This window comes from Guyanagaster necrorhizus (genome assembly GCF_019112545.1).
Source record: "Guyanagaster necrorhizus MCA 3950 unplaced genomic scaffold BT62scaffold_7, whole genome shotgun sequence".
NCBI lineage: Eukaryota > Fungi > Basidiomycota > Agaricomycetes > Agaricales > Physalacriaceae > Guyanagaster > Guyanagaster necrorhizus.
This window is the reverse complement of record NW_025064886.1, coordinates 1,595,993-1,617,437: the sequence shown is the minus strand read 5'-3', so window position 1 is coordinate 1,617,437 and position 21,445 is coordinate 1,595,993. Positions and strand designations below refer to the sequence as shown.

The window sequence follows — 21,445 nt, the reverse complement described above, 5'->3', positions numbered from 1 at the left end:
AGATTTTGATAATACCCATAACTCACCACAAATAACGCAGATGTCGTAGAATTGTCCAACTTCCAGAATACCCGGAATGGGGGATAGGAGTGCAAATATCTCACAGTAACAAGTTCAGTGGTCGTGATCAAAGCTCAAGACAAGCAGCAGCAGCAGCGGCAGGTGAAGGCAAGCACTTGCGGGCGCCGCAGAGTCGTGGGAAAATTCAAGCTTGTAGTTGGCCGGGCCGAAAGCCGATGTTTTTCCCTCCGTTATGGCAGGAGCCAAATCATCAAAGAAACAAGGCATAAAGCGCAAAAGCCAAAGTAAATCGTCATCCTCGAGGAAGAAAATAAAAATACAGCACAGAAATGCGGACGATCTGTCCTGGACCGCTGTCAAACGACCATTCGAGGCAGGCGTTGAAGGTGACGACGGTATCCTTGAGCTGGAAGAGGTGGAGGATGTAGAGGTCGTATATGAAGAGACTGAAAGAGGAAGGGTTGCCCGGTTCAACGTGCGTATCGGTTGTCTGTAAGGTATGCCGGAACTGAGGAAAACTACAGGTCCTAGAGCGGGAAACGAGTGCCCAAGCATCCGACGAAGAGGCCGAATCTCCTGAGCAAGAGACAGAAGATGAGGATCGTTCAGTGCTTGAGGATGTCATTCTTGACTGTATGCCGTTTCTTACATTTATGTGGTCCGTACTCAGCGTCGCACAGTCAAGTGGAATAGCCTCTCAATACATCCTCATCTTTTGCGCGCTCTCCACAGCAAAAAATTTCTGGAGCCAACACCGATACAGGCAGCAGCTATTCCTTTTGCTATTCAAGGTCGTGATGTTGTTGGCGTAGCCCAGACAGTGAGCTTTCTCTGCGTCTCTTCTCCTGTCTATTAACGCGGTCTAGGGCTCCGGAAAAACACTGGCGTATGGACTCCCAGTTCTTCATTATCTTCTCTCCAACCCTGCCTCAACCGCGCTTGCACATCGTCCTGTGCGCGCCCTCATCCTTGCACCTACTCGAGAACTTGCTCTACAAGTCTCCTCACATCTCAACGAGTGCCTAAATACCACCCACCAGGAGAAGAAGCATGGCCATATAGCCAAGAAGCCGCCAATGGTCAGCGTTGCTGCAATTGTAGGTGGAATGTCTTCTCAAAAGCAGCGCAGGGTTCTGGACAGAGGCGTCGACGTGCTAGTAGCGACCCCCGGTCGATTATGGGATATAATGGAAGATGTATGCATCTTTTTGTAAATGCAGGTCGCTATCTAATGACCACCAGGACGACCAACTTTCTAGGGACATCAAAGAACTGAAGTTCCTTGTTTTAGATGAAGCCGATAGGATGATAGAAAACGGTCACTTTGCCGAGTTGGAGAATATCCTTCGACTGACACTACGGCAGGAAAAGTGAGTTTCAATGTTCTGGATTGGAACAGACACTCAATACGCAACAGTGATGAGCAGATTCCCGGTGACGGCCAAATGTCGGAATCAGAGAACGAAGATGTCGAAGAGAGCAACGTGATGCAGACATTCGTATTCTCGGCCACTCTAAGTAAGGATTTGCAGCGGAATGTCAAGAAGCGCACGCGACCCCGAACGGGAAAGAGGAAACACAGTAATGTACCTGTCTCAACTCTAGGTGGGTGTTGCACAGTGCGTTTGGTCTGTAAAGCACTGAGACGATGTCAGACGAACTTCTTCTTCGTCTGGATTTTCGAGATCCCGAGCCTGAGGTGATTGATCTCAGTCCGAAAGGCGGCGTAGTTTCGACACTCAAGGAGAGCAAAATTGAATGTCTGTCTGCCGACAAGGTCAGTGATGGCATCATTCGCAAGGCATTATTGTGAACATGTTGTAGGATGTGTATCTCTACTACTTCCTCCTCAGGTACCCTGGTCGATCTCTCGTCTTTCTTTCATCGATAGACGGGATTCGGAGGCTTCTTCCACTAACAGAGTTCTTGAACGTCAAAGCGTACCCGCTCCACTCGCAGCTAGAGCAGCGACAACGCTTAAAGAACCTTGATCGGTAGGTGGCATCATATCGCCTCTACACGCTAGGTTCATAGGGAATTAAAGGTTCAAGTCCACACCTAATTCGTGTTTATTGGCTACCGACATCGCTGCTAGAGGATTGGATATCCCTTCAGTCGATCATGTTATACACTATCAGATTCCGCGTTCCGCAGATGTATATATCCATCGCAACGGACGAACTGCTCGTGCTATGATGTCTGGATTTAGCATGCTTTTGTGCGCTCCCGACGAACGAAGAGTTGTAAAAGCTTTGCTTGGTAGCATCGGCCGGGGTGCATTATGTTCTACATTTTCATAAATTAGTACTCAACAGATTTTAGAGGAAAACGAAGTGCCAGAAATGTCTGTGGAGTTAGGGCTCCTCGATAAACTCAAGCCGCGTGTACAGTTGGCGAGGCAGATTGAGTCTGCTCACCACAAGGCAAAGAAAGCCAACCATGAACGGAACTGGATGAAGGAGACTGCCGAGGCTATGGAGATCGAGCTTGGTTCCGACTTTGACAGGTAGGCCTAAACTCTTTGCTTGACTGGTGGCCGCGCTGACGCGTCTCGGTCCAGCGAGTCCGAAAGCGAAAATGTAACAAAGCAGAAGCAGAAAGCAAAAAATGCAAAGATTGCCGCGATGAAAGCTGAGCTAAAAGCGATGCTGACTCAACCGCTTATTGCAAAGGGTATCTCAACTCGGTATATCACGTCGGGGAGCAGGCCCATCGTCGATGATTTGATTTCAGGCCAATGTAAGTGCTTATCTTCGTTAAATGTCCATGTTATGATACTGACTATCTTAGATCACGAGGCAATGTTAGGTGTGCGGAAATCGGAAGCCAGGTCTGATTTAACTCTTGCGAAGCAGAAGAAAAAGAAAAAGTCTGCTGCTAGTGTGGAAGACGGAGATAACGGAAAAGAGTGGCATGGCATAGGGACATAAGTTTTATCAGTCGATAAACTCCTTCACAAATGCATTCTCCTGGGATATTGACTAATCGCGTTCGCCCCGTCTGCTCCACCTGTCGATGAAACGCCCATTTTCGTTGCCAGTAAGCGATGCTACTTACATCTCCACCGGACTCGAGTTTGAAAATGCTTAGGCCTAGTCCCATAAATACTGTGGCAACAGAAAGTATCATACAATTACGGTGGGCCGTGCCGTGTAATTCTACCTACCTACGGGGGTATTCATGAATCATAAGACATAACTGCGATAGTCTAGGTAATATAATGGTTTCTCACCTTTCATTACACGGACACCGAGGAGAGGACAACAACGTTAAAACTTAACCGTCTAGGCATAGGAGCAAAACCTTACGGCATAATTTTTGCTCTCCCAAGTCAATACAAAACTCTTGCCACCAGCACTAGCGCATCAACTTCATCCCTGCAGCCACTAGATTAATTTTTCTGATGGTGACGTCGATACGTTTGACATGAGAACTGCACCGCAACTGCACCTCAGCAACACCGCGGTCCGGGTCTTGAAAGAAACCAAGTGTCGTCATCGGCAACTTCGAGGCAGCGACCCCAGGGCTAGAGGATGCTGGAAGTAACAGCCCTTCATCAAGGGAAATTCTATACGGGATATCTTGAACCAAGTACCGAAATCAAATCAGCTCGTCGCCTGTAAACATTTTGAAAAAAAAGACGGACCTGATAGCCCTTTCCCCAAGCGTGATCGTCGACAGCGAGCTTGCTGAAGTCCCATGAATTCAAGAAAAGCGAAAGAAAGAGTAGCGAATAGCATTGCTTTCGGATACGGACAAGTGTAATCATACAAAACATCGAGATGTACCCAGAACTGATTAACCAAAGCAAGTGCACGATAAAAGCACAAGTGGATTGCCCAGTTCCGGGCTATAGGTACACTCTCCTCGTCCGGCACCCACAAGCCATAACATCAACGAAGGAAATTACAGCAGTATGAAGGCGCAACGAGTAAGACTGTAAAGAAAAAAATTTGGCGCTCATCTCCTTTTGTTTACCGTCGGGTACTGCCGGATCGGAGTTTGAACTGTGTATATAAACCTGGCAGCCCGAAAAAAACCTCATCGAAAGTTTTTACCTCGCACGTTGATATTTGAGGTTCATTCTCTTTCTTTCCAAGGGTGGATCTTGAACTGAGTGAAGGGAGAAGAATACCTTTCACCTAGATCGCTTAGACTCTCTTGTGTCGTTTGCGGCCCGTATGGAAGGGATATTATTATGGCTTTTCTCAATGTTATCCATGTTACGTATGAATCTATCTTGCTTCACTGTTCCACAACTGTTGTGCAAGTTCTTGCTCGATACAGTGAAGGCGGTCGAATGTAATGATGTGAATCGATGATGACCTGTAACGGTGAGCGACAGTGAGTTGCTGCACTCTGGACGGGATCGGGCCGGAGTGTACAATTTCCTCTTACCACCATGACGTTTTCCTTCAATCAAGGATCCGGAAGGACCTTTACATCGCTTTGGATGCGTATCAGTAGTCCACCTCGATTAAAGTATGACAGCTGTAAAGGCCATTGGGCCCTGTTCTTGACATGTCTTCAAACGTCTTCAAAGACAGGAATCAAGGAACGCCACTGCCCTCTCTTATCTCCGCCACCTTACCATGTATGTGGAGAGATATCTTGGCGACATTTCCTGGCCCTTAGCTTCGTCTCGGCAGCCAGTATACTCCTGTTAAAAAGCTCAAAATATCGTCATGAACATGTCGCAGCCTCTCTGCCATTTCGGTCACGGCTCTGCTTGTCTATGTCGGATTGTTCAGGCGTGTCCAGGCGCGACGCGTACTGAGGAAGCGCTCTTTGGATGCTGACCATTGGGCTGCGACCAACTCGGTTTATTTCATAAGCCTATTGTGCGCAGAGTTTATCCAGGTGCATGATGCGTCGCTGATTTATCCATGCTTTCACCTTCTGATTATGCCGTAGGTGTGCTCCTGAACATACAATGGATCATAGATGCCGTGAGGATGATGACTAGATCTCTTCCTGCTTTTACAGACTGTTCTAGTCCAGGAGGTTACCGAGGGCACTCTGTGCACGCACAAGGCATCTTGAAACAGACGGGTGCCAGTGACGTTACAGTTGCTCTCACATAGGTCTCTCAAGTTCTTACCATGAATGCACACTGACATGCTGTGTATAGGTCCCTTGTATGTGTTTATATTTTCATCTGATATGTGGTCTGACACGGCGAGGAGGCCCTCGCAATCCATACGTTTAATGTCCTCGTCATGCGATGGCGGGCACTCTGGTTGTCCATTGTTATCATCTCCCCCATTTGGATCTTCCCCGCCCTGAACGTTGGCCTGAGCACTGCTATACATCCGGGGAACTACTATGGGAATACAGGATACTGTGGGCTCTATTTCTTGGTCCTTCTCATTGACCCATTACGTGTAGGGTGTTGGATTCGAGATGAATATGGCGCTAAGTGAATAGCGCTCGAATATCTCTGGCTGTGGCTTGCTCCTGTCGGCATGGTTATAATATATGGTCTTATTGCTCTGGTCATGTGAGGATTCATCGTGGTTGATGAAGGTACTCATTTCATGACACAACGAAATCGTGTACGGCAAGACCTGACTGCTGTGGATGATGAAGACGAGTGGCAACCGAAAGGGGTAACAAACGTCATGCTGTTGTTGGTCCATCTAATCTATTGATTTTCGTGCCCGGTCTGATCTCCCAGTTATCTTGCGGTGTTCCTATGACTATCGTCAGGTGGTTCACTTTTAGCGATAGAACTCAGCTGCCTAAGCTCGCCGGTTCGATGAGCACGATAACAATAATATTTGATACAAATACAATATAGGGTGAGATAGTCGCTATTGCACACTTTTCGCAAGTGAGATTCCAGAGGGCCGACCCCCTAATCTTGGTTCAAGGACCCTCAGATGGGACCTCTGGAACTCGCCCCCCCCATACGAGACTGCAAAGTAACCTTGTTAGATTCGCCTCAGAGAATGACACTGCAAACGACGGGACTGACACCCAACGAGTGGCATTCCACCTCGGTAGGGGCTGACACCCTCAGACCAAATGCCTGGCAGGGGCTGGTTACCCTCGGGAATGACACCCGGCAATAGAATAGCAGCCCAAACTGAGACTTACTTCAATTACGTGTGCAAGACGAAGCTCCATGACCTCTATCACCACACAGGGAGCATATATGTATCCCATGATCAGGACTTGTTGGAATACGGCAACCGTTAGCGAGATTGAAATGGACACACAGTACGATTATCAGCATTGCGGACAAGGCCGCCATTGCCCCATTTGCATTGCATCATCCTTCCAAACCGGCTAGGGATAGATTCTTCACAACTCTCAGCACGGTGGCCAATGCGTCTGCAGCATAGGCATAAGTCATTTGAATGATCATTGATAGGGCGAAGGTATGGATGAAATTCAGGGACCAGTTTTCTTGGTAGCCGCACGTGAGGTAGCTATCTGTTTTGAGGTGTCTCTGTTTTTGGCTTGCTGAAGCTGGGAGTCCCACTCATGTGCTATGGGATCAATGGGATGTACGTTACAAAATTTGATGTTGGAAATTTACAAATTTATTCGTTCTTCAGCTCGGTCGACCATAGAAATGATCCTGAGGCTATGATGAAAGAGCCATTTAAGCTCAGCCACTGGCTACGTCCATCTCGAAGGCACCACATCGCGAATCAGTTTCTTCAGGACACGGAACATACGTATTCTCTTATTACGGTATGCACCGATTCCCTTACCTTTATTGAACCAATAAGAAAGATGCCATTTCATTTAGATATCCTCTGCAGATGCCCAAAGGCGCGGTTTATTACCACGTAAGATTTTTCCTTTCAAAGATCAGCATTATAAACCTTTTGTAGCTTCTCCTGGGGACGATGCCGGGAATCTAGAGTATGTTTAATGCATATCGCCATTGTCTCTCTTTCTAACTGTTTTTAGGCTGAAGAGGCCGAGGTGTCACATTGAGTAGGCCATCTGCCGAGTGTCAACAATATCCATCACTTACATCTGACTCCACACCCAGCATCAAGGAAATTGTAATGTGTCTATTATATTCAGGCACTCTCGGTTTCTGACCACGTATCTCCAGGAGCACAGCGAGCGCCAATGTGGCATATTATTGAAGTCGGGAGATGTAAACCCAATGTACGTTGGTACTGATGTTCCTGTGTTGTATCTTGAGTGTATATCTGTGGTGCAATGAAGTGATCCATGCCGCTGCTTCAGTGACAGATTGGAATGACCTACAACTGCACTCTGCAGCCAACGTCTTGATTGCACAGATCCGTTCACTTCTCCGTTCCAGCCAATCACCATGGGAGAAAATGAATCTTGTGCCCCCTTCAGTAGCGAAACGGGTCATTGATACGCTTCAATGAGTATGTGCCAATCATCGGATATCTTCGATGTGACCTGAATAAAGTACGAAGGAGGTGGATTACGCATCAGAAATCGACAACTACCGCAGACGCTGTATCAGTTGTCTTCAAGCATTGAGCAGGATTCATGTAATCATCCCGACAACTTGCTACCTTGCCAGTGAAGCAATTACGAAAGATGGCGATGATCCAATTTGTGGCAGCGCATCTTGCGTGAGTATATGAAGAACCTTTGTCATCAGAATAGTGAAATTATTGCCGAATAGGATACTTGGAGAGGTAACCTCGAGCTAGAGCGCCTACCTGTATGTTTGAAAGTACTCAGGTATTTTCCCACGAATGTTGGTCGCGGCTCATCGTTCAAGGTAAATATCGATAAATGTCGTGTTAAACCGACTTTGATCTGGTGTCTATCGCAGGACCATCTTAAAGAAGTTATGGTGTGGAGACAGGTGCGTCATCCGCGTATTTTGCCGCTCTTAGATGTCAACGAGGACCTTTTCGCACCCCGATTTTGTTTGATATCCTCCTGGATGTATCAGAGTAACATCATCGAGTATCTGCAACGAAATCCTGACGATGTTGAACCTACGCGACTGGACTTCGTAGATTTCCGCCTGGGGTCTGCAAGCCGTAATGATTAACTATTTTCAGATCATCGAGAATTGCAGATGCGATACAATGGCTTTCAGCCACCGGTGGTTCATGCAGACATTAAAGGGGTATGGATTTTCTTTCTCGTGGCCTCTGTAAGAACTCATCCTTCCAGGCTAATGTTTTGATCAGCAACTTCAGACACCGCTATCTTGCCGATTTTGGACTTTCTTTCACTGTTGGGAGCCACAATCCTCGAAGTTCCTCCTTGCTTCGGCAAAGAACAATGTATTGGCTGCCCCCCGAGTACCTGTCCACTTCCTCAACCGCTCCTTCCTGCTCGGGATGTATATGCTTTTGGCTGTACAACAGTTGAGGTAAGCATCCAAGATCTATTTATTACCTCGCACATCTAACCTTTATGTGAGATCTACACCGGAAAACCCCAATATTCTTACCTCAAAAAGCAGTCTAACATCATATTTGAACTCGTAGTAAACCGGAAGATGCCTCCCCGTCCTGCACGCGACGTCTTTCCATCTGATGAACTGTGGAAATTAGTGCTCGAGTGTCTTTCGTATGAATCGTCGAGGCGTCCAAATCTAAGAAAGTGACGCGCGTTTGTAGCACCTAATAGAGTATGCTGTTAGCTATAACGTAGACTACAGAATACCAATCAGTGACATAAACGAAGTAATATAAGTAGATACTCACCCTCACACAGCGTAGCGATAAGCAGAAACGCGGTGAGGGTGCTCGACAGACCGTATTCAATATATATAGTCCATCCCGACATAAAGGGGTATCAAGCTTGGTCGGCGGGATATGATGGAGCTCCTGCTTGCTAATCCAACACTCCCCCTCAAGCAGAGTGAAGTCCAAGCTCAGTAGCAAAGTGCTTCACCTTGGCTGAAGGTAAAGGCTTGGTGAGAGCATCGGCAACCATGTCCTCAGTGGGACAGTAAACAAGATGAAGGGAGCCTTCACTGATGACCCAGCAAATGAAGTGGAAGCGAATGTTGATATGCTTGGTTTGGGCATGATACTGATGATCTTTTGAGAGTGCAATAGCAGACTGATTGTCTGAGAATAAAGTTGTAGCCTCAGTAATCGGTGAGAAAACCTGAGAGAGCAGACTGTGAAGCCAGAGCACCTCCTTTGATGCATGAGTTGCAGCCATGTATTCAGACTCAGTGGTTGAAAGCGAGATGATCTCCTGCTTTTTAGATGACCACGAAACAGCTCCACCATTCAGCATGAAAGCATACCCAGTAATGGCATGCCTATCCTCTGCCATGCTCCCATCAGCATCCACATAACCATGCAAAACCTTTCTGTTTCCCCCAAACATCAGCCAGTAATCCCTCATGCCCTTCAGGTAGCGAAAGATGTGCTTTACAGCCTTCCAATGAGCCTCTGTAGCAGCTGTTGAATATTTCGAGACTGTTGTCATGACAAATGCGATATCAGGGCATGTCCTGAGCATAACCCAGATCAAGGAGCCAACAGACTCCCTGTAAGGGACATCTCTCATGGCTGCAATTTCTTGGGTGGAGGCTGGTGCAGGAAAGAAAGACAAATAGAGATTAATATCCATTGGTGTAGAGACTGGTTTGAGGTCTTCAAAGCTATAGTGATGAACAATGGCATCGATGTACAAGCATTGGGAAAGAGAAACAGAGCATGACTCATGGTCACATGTGATCTCGATGCCAAGAATCCAGTGCAGCTCCCCCAAATCCATGACTTCCATGTATTTTGCCATACCTTTCTTTATCTCTCACACTAGATGCAATAATGATGCTGTGATGGTGCAGTCATCAACATGGACAGCAATAATAGTCAAGTTTCAGTCCTCCTGCTTGTAAAACACAGCTTGATCAATGTTGCACTGCTTGAATCCCAGCTGCACCACCAAAATCTCAATGAGACATTGATACCAGCAATGACCACTCTGCTTCAAACCATATAGAATCTTTATGAGATGGCAGACTTGACCAGGATGGGAGCCAGACTCAGGATAGCCAGGAGGTTGATGCATATAAATGATTTCTTCATTGGTGAGCTTTCTATTCAAGTATGCACCTTTGATATCGACTTGATGGAGCTCTAGATTGAGTGCTACAGCCATAGTAAGGATTGAATGGATAGATGCAAGCCTTGCAACAGAGGCATAAGTGTCAAAGTAGTCAACACCAGGTACTTATGAGAACCCTTGTGCTACCAAGCGAGTCTTGAACTTGACTATGTCTCTCTCAGTATTCTTCTTGATTCGAAAGACCTACTTTGAGCCCACAACATTTGCTCCAACTGGTTTTTCAACAATTTTTCAAGTCCCTGCAGTCTTCAACATCGCAAGCTCTTCCTGTGTTGCACCTTCCCACAAAGGCCAATCAGGCTGATTGTTAAGCCCAAACTCCACATGACTATTAACATGTGATAATCAGTTTGATACCTTGTACTTCAGGTATGTCCGACTGAGTTCACTTAATGTGTTAACAGAGGTGTGTGATCAAGGCATTGCAAGTTGCTCGAGATAGGATGGTAGAGAATAAACTTTAGCTTGAAGCTGGGGTATTTACAGCAAGAGCTATGCTACTTATATACTGTTCTGTTATTGTGCTATAAATAAATGTTTCACAAAAGATATTGTCTGCTGTAGAGCTGTTACCCCTGCTATTGCCAGGCTCTCCACAAAAGCTGTTGTCCTGCTGTTGTGCTTGTTATTGTTGCAGTGCATGGTGGGACAAAAAGAGCATTGTCTCTCCCTTCACAGCACACAGCAGCGCGCTAGGAGAATGACTGACTGGGTTGCTGACCAAGCTTTCCCATGGTCCTAAGCACCAGCCTAGATGCTCTGACTAAGCAGTGATAGGGGTTGTTTCCAAGGAAAAAGAAAAAGAAAATAGGAAAATCATAACATTACCCCCTCCTTAAGACCATCGTCCTGATGGTCAAGTTAGCGCAGTCCTCCTCCCTTAGTAGGAGGTGGCCGATCTGCTGGACCACTTGCTATCTGGTTGTCAGACTTTGTCCAACCGCCATCTTCATTGTCCTCTTCTTCCTGGTCTTTGGTATCGCCTAGTTGGGTCAAGTTTTAGACAGAGTCATCTTCATCGTCCTCTGCCACATGTCCTCTGCTGTCAGCAGGTTGATTGATGTATATCTGGCTAGATATCATCTTTCTTTCTTTTGTCGCTATATCATGTTGAGCAGATATAATGTTGAACATGACCACCTTGATGTCTACTTTGTTGATCCTGTGTTCGTAGTCGTGAATGGTATTGTCTGCATTCATATATTTTTTGTTGACCCATTGGTTTGATTCTGGTCTATAGCCCTTCCAGCTGACTAGATAGTCAACAGTTGTTTTCATGCCTCCCCCTCATGCTTTCACTTTTTGGATTTTGTGGTTTAGTACCTCATCGACTTCATAGTGTTCTTCGTTGTCGATGAGTTCTAGTGGAGGTGGAGGTGGTCATTCTTGGTTTGGGAAGGCTGGTGCCACGTATGGTGTCAATAATGTTTCATTAAAAACATCATGAATTCTCTAGGTGGCTGGAAGTTTTAGTTTATATGTGGATTTGCCGATTTTTGCAATAACTTTGAAGGGGCCTGTCTGTTTGTCTGCCAATTTTTGTTTTGGCCTTGGTAGATGAAGATTCGTAGTATCCAACCAAACTTTGTCATTGGTTGAATATTCATGTGCTGCCTGTCGGTGCTTGTCATACTGCTTTTTCATGGTTGAAGCAGCCTTTTCAAGGGCAGTCTTTGTTTCTTCATGGATCTTTGTCATTGTTATTGCAAAGTTCGTTGAAGCAGATGTCATTGTGTGGAACCGTCCCATTTGCGCAACTGGTGGGTTCCATTCGTAATTCACAAAGAACGGTGTTTTACCTGTTGCAGTGTGAATTCTGTTGTTATGTTAGAATGCTGCTAATGCTAGCCATTCCATCCAGTCATCTTGCTGGTAACTGATGAAAAGTCATAAATACTTTTCAATTTCCTGGTTGGCCCGTTCCGTTTGACTGTCCATCTGTGGGTGATATGCCATTGAGGTATTCCTTTTGATATTGAGGAGGCGGTATAAATCGTCTAGGAACTTAGAGATGAATTGTGGTCCTCTGTCAGAAATTACTACTTGAGGCATGCCATACTTTGCATAAACCTCATCTCATAGTATTTTTGCCCATCTCTCAGATATGAGTTCTGTAGAACAGGCAATCAGGATGATCACTTTTGAGAAGCGATTGACTATGACAATGATGGCATCATAGCCATCACTTTCAGAAAGGCCCGTTATTATATCTACCAAAATGTGGGTCCATGGTGTCAAAGGGACCTCATTTGGATGGAGTGAGGCAGCTCTGGATTGTGTTGAAGTCTTGCCTCACTAGCAAACCTCACAAGCCTTGACATATCGGGTGATATCATAATCCATTTTGGGCTACCAATATTCTCGTAAAACCAGTTCCTTGGTTTTCATGATGCCAGGATGTCCGGCAGTTGCATGATTATGACATGTGGCAATGATATCACCATGAAGTTTTTGATCCCTGGGGATATAGATATGTTCATCATAATAGATCAATCCCCCTTCCTTTTTCAGTCCTCGCTCATGATTGAGTGAAGAAGTGATTCTTTGATCTCATTTATGTGGATCCCGAGTGGCGCTCTTGATGCGTTTATGCATCTCCTCTTCCATTGGCATGATCATTGCTCAGAAGTGTTCTGGCCATAGTAAAATGACCTCTTTGTTATCATCTCCTCCTTGGTTATGATCTGCCCTGTGGCTGAGAAAATCGGCCTTCTTGTTTGCTATGCCAGCTTTATGGTGTAGCATGTATTCGTACTCAGATAATTCCATAACCCACCAGGCTTGCTGGCAGTTAAGCTTTTGAGATTGACGGAAGTATCTGAGGTTCTGGTGATCTGTCCAAATCTCAAAGGTATGGTGTGCCCCAATGAGATAATGTCGCCATTCCACAAGGGTGAGCATTATGGCTAAGAGTTCTTTGTCATAGATCTCATAGTTGCATTCAGTTACTGTGAGCGCTTTTGACATAAATGCGACTGGTCGCCATTTATTGTCCTGTTCCTGTGAAAGTACGGCTCCAACTGCACCCTTGCTAGAGTCGGCTTCCACTTGGAATTTTCCGTCCTGGCTTGGTATAGCCAGAATGATGTCTTTGGCTAATCAGCATTTAAGATCATCGAATGCTGCCCATTGGGAAATTCTCCAGCTCCATGGGGAATTTCCGGTTAATTGTGTCATCAGTCAGACTATTTTGCTGTAATCATGGATGAACCATCGGTAGAAGTTGGTAAATCTGAGAAATGATTGTAACTCTTTTTTCTTTGTCGGTTCCAGCCATTCTGTCACTCCTGCCACTTTAATGGGATCCATCCTGATACTTCCTTCGCTGATAATGACTCCGAGGTATTCAGTTTCTAATATCTCGAATTCGCATTTTTCGGCTTTGAGAAAGAGTCAGTGCTTCCTCATCAAGGATAGTACCTGGCATACCAGCCTTCTGTGTTCTTTCTTGGTTTTGGACATGATGAGTATGTCATTCAGATAGATTGTGACGTTTTCTGTGGCAATGAGGTCTTTGAAGATGTCATTCATCATCCACTGGAAGGTGGCCAGTGAATTCGTTAGTCCGAAGAACATAACCGTCGGTTCAAACAAACCATGGTTAGTTCAAAAAGCAGCCTTCTATTCGTCACCTTCCTTGATACGCATATTGTTGTACCCCCACCGAACATCCAATTTTGTGTAGTATTTCGCACCCCGGAGTTTGTCCATTAACTCCGAGATTAAAGGAAGTGGATACCAGTTCTTGATGGTCATTTCATTGAGCTTTCGGTAATCTTGTACCGGTCAGAGTTTGCCATCCTTCTTTTTGATGAAAAAGAAGAGTGACACCATTAGTGACTTTGATGATCGGATTCTTCCGCTAGATAAGTTCTCTTCGAGAAACTTGTCTAGTTCTTGTTGTTCGTTATTGCCTAGTGGATAGCACTTGCAATCTAGGTTGGCATTGGCATTAGGAATTAGTTCGATGGCATGGTCCCAGGGTTTTGCATCGAGTAATTCATCGAAACTTTCCTTCTCAAATAAGTCGCAATAGTTGCATGCCCATTCGGGTACCATCTCTTTGAATGTCCTTTTTTGTTTATCAGTATTGGCCCTTGCTGCTAGGTCATTAGCATGGTGTATTGCCCAAATGTTAATGGCCCTTTGTAAGTTGATAGTGAGAATGGTCTCGCTATCCTCCATTTCTTCATTCTATCAGTCCTTAGGATCTCCATCTGGTAGTTCAAATGGAATTTTCTGGCAATAGTATCAGGTGAAGATGATGCATCCGGTTTTCCAATTGATCAGCGGATTGTGTTGGATTAGTCAGTCATGACCAAGAAACACTTCTTTCATTCCTAGGCCGGTAACAGCTAGATCAATCCATTCTGAGTGATCACCGATGGTGAGCCTAAGCTCTATGTATTCAGTGATCAGTCCAGCTTGGTTCCATGTTCCGTCTGCATTATAGATGGGAATAGGGGCCGCTGTTGTCCGAGTGGGCAATTGATGCTTGTTGATGAAATCTCGATTGATGCTACTCCCCATGCAGCCACTGTCGATCAATGCAGTGACTGCATGGGTTGATCGAGACGTCAACATCTTGATCTGCACCTTGGCTAGTAAGTCTTTTCTGGTAGTTTTGGCTCTTCAGATGAACTTTTGGGGTTCTCACAATTCATCGAGCCACTCCAAAGCTCAGCACCGTTCTGCAACTCATATGCTGGCGATCATATCGTTGATTATTTCCTCAACTCAGGACTTGTGTACCCAGTTCTTCAGTATGGCCTTTGCCACTGTTTCATTTTTGCCATCTTTGATAGCTTGCCAAGTCCATTCAGTATCGAATGGCTTTAGCCAATCTGTGGGGTTCTCTACCCCTGTTCGGTCCGAAGGTAGTTCAGCCTGTTTTATATTTTTAGTTTGAGAAATTCTCAGCGAAGACGCATCTTTGGGGCTCTCTGCCCCTCTTCAGCCCTTCGTCGGTGTTTGAGTTATTGTGGTCAGTTTCTTAGATGATTCTGTAGGCGATTCTGGATGGTGGATAATAGGGTCAGGTATATTCCAATGCATGTATAATTTAGTCATAGAAGGTAATACTATAGAAGATAAAGTGTCAGTCTGTCCAGCAGCTTGTGACCTGTTATCCAGTCCATGGGCTGAGTCAGCGGAATCGCTCACTGCTCGGCCTCACCTTTTACCTCCTCGGGTTTGTTGTCTCCTCCGAGGTTGTTATCTTCCTTCATCAGCTCAGCAATCTGTGCCCTAATATCCTCCTGCGTGCATTTATTCTTCTTCTCAGGGCAGTTCTGTGCCATGTGGCCTGGTTGGCCACAATTGAAACACTTACCCTCCTTCTTGAGGCGATCCACATCAATCTGCTTGCCTGTTCTGGTACTTAGGCCCTTACCAGTTCACTTCCCATCATTCTGAGAAGTTGGGGCTGAGCTGCTGGGCCTGGCAGACATGGTCACATGGGTGGAGGGCTTCGAGCCCTGTCTCTAGTACCTGTGCTGTTCCCACAGATTTGTCACCTCCATCTTCTGCCGCTGTCGTTCTTGCCACATTAGGGTGATTCAGGCCTTCCAATCATCATAGCCGACTGGCACGCTATGGCTGAGATCGGAGATGGTCTTCAAGTAATGAGGAGGTACTTCTCGTTTCATATATTCGACCATGCATCCTGAGTCAGCCACATCCTCTCAGATCCTAGCGAGCTTTCTGAGTTATTTCAGTTTGATGAAGTAGTTGGGCGCCGCTTTGTCGCCCATCTTGTATTCCTTCATCTTCGACTTGTGGACTTCTCGGACTGCAGGGTCCGTGAACTTGTCACAGATCATCTGCTTCAGCACTGCCCAGGTGGGGTACTGATTGTGTTGCCGAGTGGTCAACCAGAAGTTAGGGGCCAGTAACACCCACCATACTTTCGCCTTGTCTTCAAAGTAGGTGGTGGCATAGTTTACCTTGTACATGTTGTAAAGAAAGTATGAGGCAAAGACCTGGAAATATTGATCGCAGTCCATAAGGAAGCGGTCGATATTATCTGAAGCCCCTTTAAAAAGAAAGGGCTCCTGCCCAAGTGTCAGCTTGACATTTAGGATATACGCCTTTGGATCAAGAGGCGACATTGGATTTGGGAGTTCCCCTCTAGGGAGACCCACCCAATCTGTCGGAGGCCCTAGAAAGGAATGCAGGGACCCATCATCAGCTACAGGGCTTCTTGGGGTCGGTGGCCCTTCCTTCCAAACAATCTGCCCATCCTTGATGGTCCACCCCTGTGTCATTACTTTGGGGTCATCCTTCTTCTCGTTGGTTGGGACCGATCCAGTTGCCTCGTCAGGTGATGGTTGTCCTCCCAATAATTGGCTTTCTGTGCCAGTCCAGGGATTCAGGTGATAGATTCTCAGCTGTGTGTAGGACCAAGTCAGCCAAGATGCCATGCTGCAAACAGCCAATATAGCAAGTGAGTACCTTAACATCGCTGTTCGGATTGAAAATGCCATGTTTGCTGTCTTGGGTGGCATTATACTTGGCGTCCATGGTATTGGTGCCTTCCATTTGCTGAATCTTGGTCGATATGGTGGCATCACCATCATCTGATAGTGTAAATATTGCTGATTGAAATTAAAAATGGCGTGCTTAGTCGCAGCATATTGTAAAATCTCTTCCCATTCAATGGGATCAGCAGTGGTGTACCTTCGTCCTAGGGATGATCGTAGCCAAAGATCGTCCCTCTATAATTCAGCTACCTGCTCCTGGTACAACTGAATAAACTCCTCCTCCCACATCTCTCGTTCTCATCGTTTCTTCTCCTGTTCTTGACACGTGATCATACTGATGATGCTCCTCCATTCAAGGATAGGGTCCACTGCTTGGTCCCCTTGGCCCTCCTCCTCGGCCTCATCGTCCCCTTTGGCCCTCTTGTTGGTGGTCCCCTCGAGGAGGGAACTGCTTTGCTGGCCAAAGGTTTCCGGGGTGGGTAGGTTGGGGCTGAGTACTTGACTCAGTGTCATCGGATCCGGGTCGAGGAGTAGGCTCTCAGTTGGGCTGCTCCTCTTCTCCTTCTGCTGGTGGCACCACTGCTCTGTGATACCAGCAGAAGTTTCTATAGAACTGGGGACGAAGAAAGAGAGCAGCAATTGGCCTGTCAAAGACCCTTTTGAGATCTCTGGTGGAGTCAATATGTTTGTTATCACCCCCGATCATTCCGAAATCTGACGGTATCCTATCTCTCCAGACAGGGATATCATCAGTTTTGGTGATGGTGTCTGTTCTATATGATAGCGGGTGGTCTTCGTCGAGGAGTGGTGACTGCCAGTGATAGTAGTCATCGGCATTGACAATCCTGGCAATTGGTCTTGTCCAGGAGTCAGGGCTGCTGGCAGAAGTGGCAGGTTTCTGGAATGGAGAGTTGGGAGTATTGATGAACTCGGCAAGAGACTGGAGGATTGGTTGTATTGGGTTTGGTACCACTGGACTATGCCTTGGTAGGCGTGGGGCTCCTCCTTGCTCTTGCTCCAGTCTACTGGCTGCTCTTGACACTGCTTGCCAATAGTGGATCTCATTTCTATTGGTATCATCAAAGAAGGGGTCGGAACTACTGACTCTTGTTCCCCTTCCACTGCTTCTTGTGGTGCTTCTGGTGCCTGGAGCCATCTGAATGGCATCCAGAGAGTCTCTGGCCTAGTGCCCAATTTCAGACTGGGCGACAGTTGTTCTTGATGCAGTGATGCTGTGCTCAGGGGAGGAGATGGGGGTGTCGGGTTGGGTTCGTCGAAACCCTGTAGCCCAAGGGTTTCCAGGGTCTCAGACGATTGCCGACGAGAGCCTTGGGGGATACTTGTGTTGCCACTGCTGCTCCTCCTCTTCCCTAGAACGCCTTTCAATCGAGCACCCAGGCTCATCTTCTGTTTCTTCGGGGTGTCAGATGGAGTTTCAGACAGAGGGAGGGATGTCATGGAGGGGGAGGTCTGGTGTGACATTTCGGAGGATTGTGCGGATGCACTGGAACTCTTGGTAGTGTCGGATGGCTCAGACGATAATCGATTGGCATCCACGGCACAGCTGTATGATCACCAATAAACTGATCAAGGTTCCTATGATAGAAGCCAAGAGTTCAAAGAACTCATGAGTAAAGTTTGAGTCTGATAGATTTAAGACAGGGGGCATTCAGTTTCTCAGCACGGTTGGGCCTGAGAAAGGAAAGCAAGAAGCTTCAAGCTAATTGTTAAGCCCAAACTCCACATGACTATTAACATGTGATAATCAGTTTGGTACCTTGTACTTCAGGTATGTCCGACTGAGTTCACTTAATGTGTTAACAGAGGTGTGTGATCAAGGCATTGCAAGTTGCTTGAGATAGGATGGTAGAGAATAAACTTTAGCTTGAAGCTGGGGTATTTACAGCAAGAGCTATGCTACTTATATACTGTTCTGTTATTGTGCTATAAATAAATGTTTCACAAAAGATATTGTCTGCTGTAGAGCTGTTACCCCTGCTATTGCCAGGCTCTCTACAAAAGCTGTTGTCCTGCTGTTGTGCTTATTATTGTTGCAGTGCATGGTGGGACAAAAAGAGCATTGTCTCTCCCTTCACAGCACACAGCAGCGCACTAGGAGAATGACTGACTGGGTTGCTGACCAAGCTTTCTCATGGTCCTAAGCACCAGCCTAGGCATCCTGACTAAGCAGTGATAGGGGTCATTTCCAAGGAAAAAGAAAAAGAAAATAGAAAAATCATAATACTGATGCTTTGCTTCAGCTAGACTGCATGGCTCTAAGGCTTCTGTATCAGCTGTTGAAATGGCCATGGCATACTCCTCAAGGAAGTCAGTATCCTCGAGTATCATCAATCAATCTGCCTCTCCTTCTTCTTCAAACTCGAAAAGATTATTGTTTTCATTGGCAACTGGTAACTGAACACCAACAGGTACCACAGAATCACTTGGACGTTCCGATACACTATCTTTGCTGGAGATGAGGTCCAGCACCTGCTAGCTAGGCTTTCGAGTGCATCCAGAATGGGTTTCTTCAACTATGGGTTAGACTATAGGTTGAGCTTCAGGAGTAGGTGACACCTGTGATGGCTTTGCAGTAGGTGGATTGAACTGAGTTTTTGGTGTTGACAGAATCTTGTGTAGCTCAATGTCTTCCTCCCTTTCAAGATCATCAGTGGTAATACGAGTTGTGTCAAAATAGACATTTCGCTTGATGAACACCATCTTGCTCTCTGTCTAGTAGACATGGGATCCATTGCTTGTTTTATCAAATCCAATTCACCGATCTTCATGTATGCAGCCACCCAGCTTCATAGCCTTAGTCTCAAGATGCACTCAGCATTTCTCTCTCTATTTCTGCAACCCTTTTAGATCTAGCTTCTTTCCTGTGACAGCTTCATAAGGAGTCATCCTATCTAGAGCCTTTGTCAATGTTTTATTGAGGACCCAGACAGCATGGCAAACAGCCTCAGCCCATAGAAAGTGAGGTAAGCCATTCAAATGCAGTATAGCCCTGACTTTTTCGATAACTATGCGATTATATCTTTCAGCCACCCCATTGTGCTGTGGCATATCATGCACAGTCATCTTCCTTACTGTGCCAGCATTTTTCAGATGCAGGACAAATGCTTTGTTGAAGTATTCACCTCTATGGTCTGAATGAAGGATTTTTACAGGGCAGTCATGCTGAGTGTGGATGCAAGCTTCATAGGCTTTGTATGTTGTGAAAGCTTCACTCTTCTAGTGTAAGAATTCAAGGTAAGCCCAATGAGTGCTGTCATCAATGAAAAAGATGAAGTAACAGCATTTACACAGGGATTCTACAGGTGCAGGTCCCCATAAATCAGAGTGAATTTCACCTCTAATATCAATTGCATGTTCTCTCCCTTGAGCCTTAGACACTGGCTTTTGTGTAGCTTTAGCATAGACACATGATTTGCAGAACTGTAATTCTCCAGATGACTTATCGAGCTTTACTCTGGTTATGAAGCCTTTTTCAACCAGACAGCGAGCAACTTCAGGTGAAATATGGCCCATGTGGCAGTGCAATTGGTCTAGAGTAAGCACCTCCTCAGCTGTCTCAGCCAAATCTCCCTCATGACAAACCTGATATAGGCCACCATCATCTTTTGGGACAACCCCAACAACCTTTCCATCTGGTGCACAGATGGTGCATTTTCCACCACTGAAAGTCAACTCAAAACCAAGATCATCAAGTTGGCCAACTGAAATAAGTATATAGCCAACTTCAGGAGAGTATATGACCTCGGTGAGTTGCAGATTGCTCGCATTTGCATCATTTGGCACATCAATGCTCATCATGCTCTTTCCAGCTGCAGAAAATTTTTGAGTGTTTACAGCACAGAATGCCTTGGGTGGAACAGACTGGAATGAGTTGAAATCATCGCAGTAAGGGGAAATATGGCATGTACAGCCAGAGTTGTAGAGTTCAGTATGAATTTGAATATTGGGTGAGTTTACAGTGTTGATAATGGCTGTGACTGACTCTTCAGAAGCAGATACATCCTTTAAGGTCGGCATGCCAGATGTGGCATCCGATTGCTTGTCAACAAAGGAGTTTACATCACTCCAGTCAACATCTGAGGACAACATGCTGCTCAGCTCATCCCACAACTCATCACTAACCTCCAAAAAAAGGTCGGTACCATCATCTTCATCCTCCAAGTCCTCTGATAAGCCCTCAACTTCAGACTCATCTGACTCAGAAACTGCAGCCAGCGATAGCATGTCGCTAGCATCATCAACTCCAAATGCACCACTGGCTTCCCAGTCCAAATCCAATGATTCCTCAGCCACATTGGCTATTTCACCCTTTGATCTAGAGGCCTTGCTGTCATTGTCTAATGACTTCTTCTCGAGGCATTTGTTTTTGAAGTGTCCTTCTTTCCCACATTCCCAGCACAATTTCTTGCCAGGTTTCTTGCCCTTCTTATTGCCATCTGAGCTTGATGAAACAGATATGGCTTCATCTTGCTCCGAGTCCTTTCTCTTTCCAGACTGCTGACTATGCTTGGCTCACTCACACTCCAGTTGGTCGTATTCCTCAGAAATGGCATGGATCAGGTTCTCAGGATCGACTTCCTTGTTGGAACTAAAAAGCTTTGCCACCATAAGGAGAGTCGATGCATGCTTGGCAAGATAGGAAGAGATAGAGGTGAGAATCGTTGAGTGGTAATCCTTCTCCTCAATGATGACACCAATGGAAGCTAATGACTCCCGTTTCATTGACAGACTGTCAAGAAACTCATGAACATTGCCTTTGGCCAGGCAATGCGACTCCATAAACTGCTGCCAAAGGTCAGTTTGTGCATAGCTGCTCTTATCGGTAAACTCTTTTTCAATCTTTGACCAGGCTACAGCAACTGTGG

The 21,445-nt window shown here is 46.0% G+C and overlaps 4 protein-coding genes across 4 annotated transcripts; 3 read left to right on the top strand and 1 right to left on the bottom strand.

Annotated features, from left to right (window-relative positions):
• Nucleotides 1–253: 253 nt before the first annotated feature.
• On the top strand, nucleotides 254–2,951 carry BT62DRAFT_1003604 (DEAD-domain-containing protein; the record flags this gene model as incomplete). Its single annotated transcript, XM_043176960.1, has 12 exons — nucleotides 254–496; nucleotides 546–654; nucleotides 702–841; nucleotides 888–1,217; nucleotides 1,264–1,391; nucleotides 1,439–1,626; nucleotides 1,677–1,798; nucleotides 1,846–2,015; nucleotides 2,066–2,295; nucleotides 2,344–2,527; nucleotides 2,582–2,760; nucleotides 2,812–2,951. The coding sequence occupies 12 exons, from the start codon at nucleotides 254–256 to the stop codon at nucleotides 2,949–2,951; spliced, it is 2,163 nt and encodes a 720-aa protein (XP_043042381.1).
• A 1,472-nt stretch (nucleotides 2,952–4,423) lies between these two features.
• Nucleotides 4,424–5,444, top strand: BT62DRAFT_1003603 (uncharacterized protein; the record flags this gene model as incomplete). Its single annotated transcript, XM_043176959.1, has 5 exons — nucleotides 4,424–4,503; nucleotides 4,565–4,660; nucleotides 4,722–4,862; nucleotides 5,153–5,159; nucleotides 5,205–5,444. The coding sequence occupies 5 exons, from the start codon at nucleotides 4,424–4,426 to the stop codon at nucleotides 5,442–5,444; spliced, it is 564 nt and encodes a 187-aa protein (XP_043042380.1).
• A 904-nt stretch (nucleotides 5,445–6,348) lies between these two features.
• Nucleotides 6,349–8,029, top strand: BT62DRAFT_965523 (uncharacterized protein; the record flags this gene model as incomplete). The annotated part of the gene is made up of 9 exons (XM_043188777.1): nucleotides 6,349–6,533; nucleotides 6,585–6,723; nucleotides 6,782–6,897; nucleotides 6,946–6,972; nucleotides 7,031–7,043; nucleotides 7,097–7,152; nucleotides 7,208–7,384; nucleotides 7,436–7,598; nucleotides 7,652–8,029. The coding sequence occupies exons 1-9, from the start codon at nucleotides 6,511–6,513 to the stop codon at nucleotides 8,027–8,029; spliced, it is 1,092 nt and encodes a 363-aa protein (XP_043042379.1). The 5' UTR covers nucleotides 6,349–6,510.
• An 8,827-nt stretch (nucleotides 8,030–16,856) lies between these two features.
• BT62DRAFT_1003599 (uncharacterized protein) lies at nucleotides 16,857–18,041 on the bottom strand (the record flags this gene model as incomplete). The annotated part of the gene is made up of 3 exons (XM_043176958.1): nucleotides 16,857–17,203; nucleotides 17,256–17,626; nucleotides 17,665–18,041. 3 exons carry the CDS (start codon nucleotides 18,039–18,041, stop codon nucleotides 16,857–16,859), a joined length of 1,095 nt encoding a protein of 364 aa, XP_043042378.1.
• Nucleotides 18,042–21,445: the final 3,404 nt, after the last annotated feature.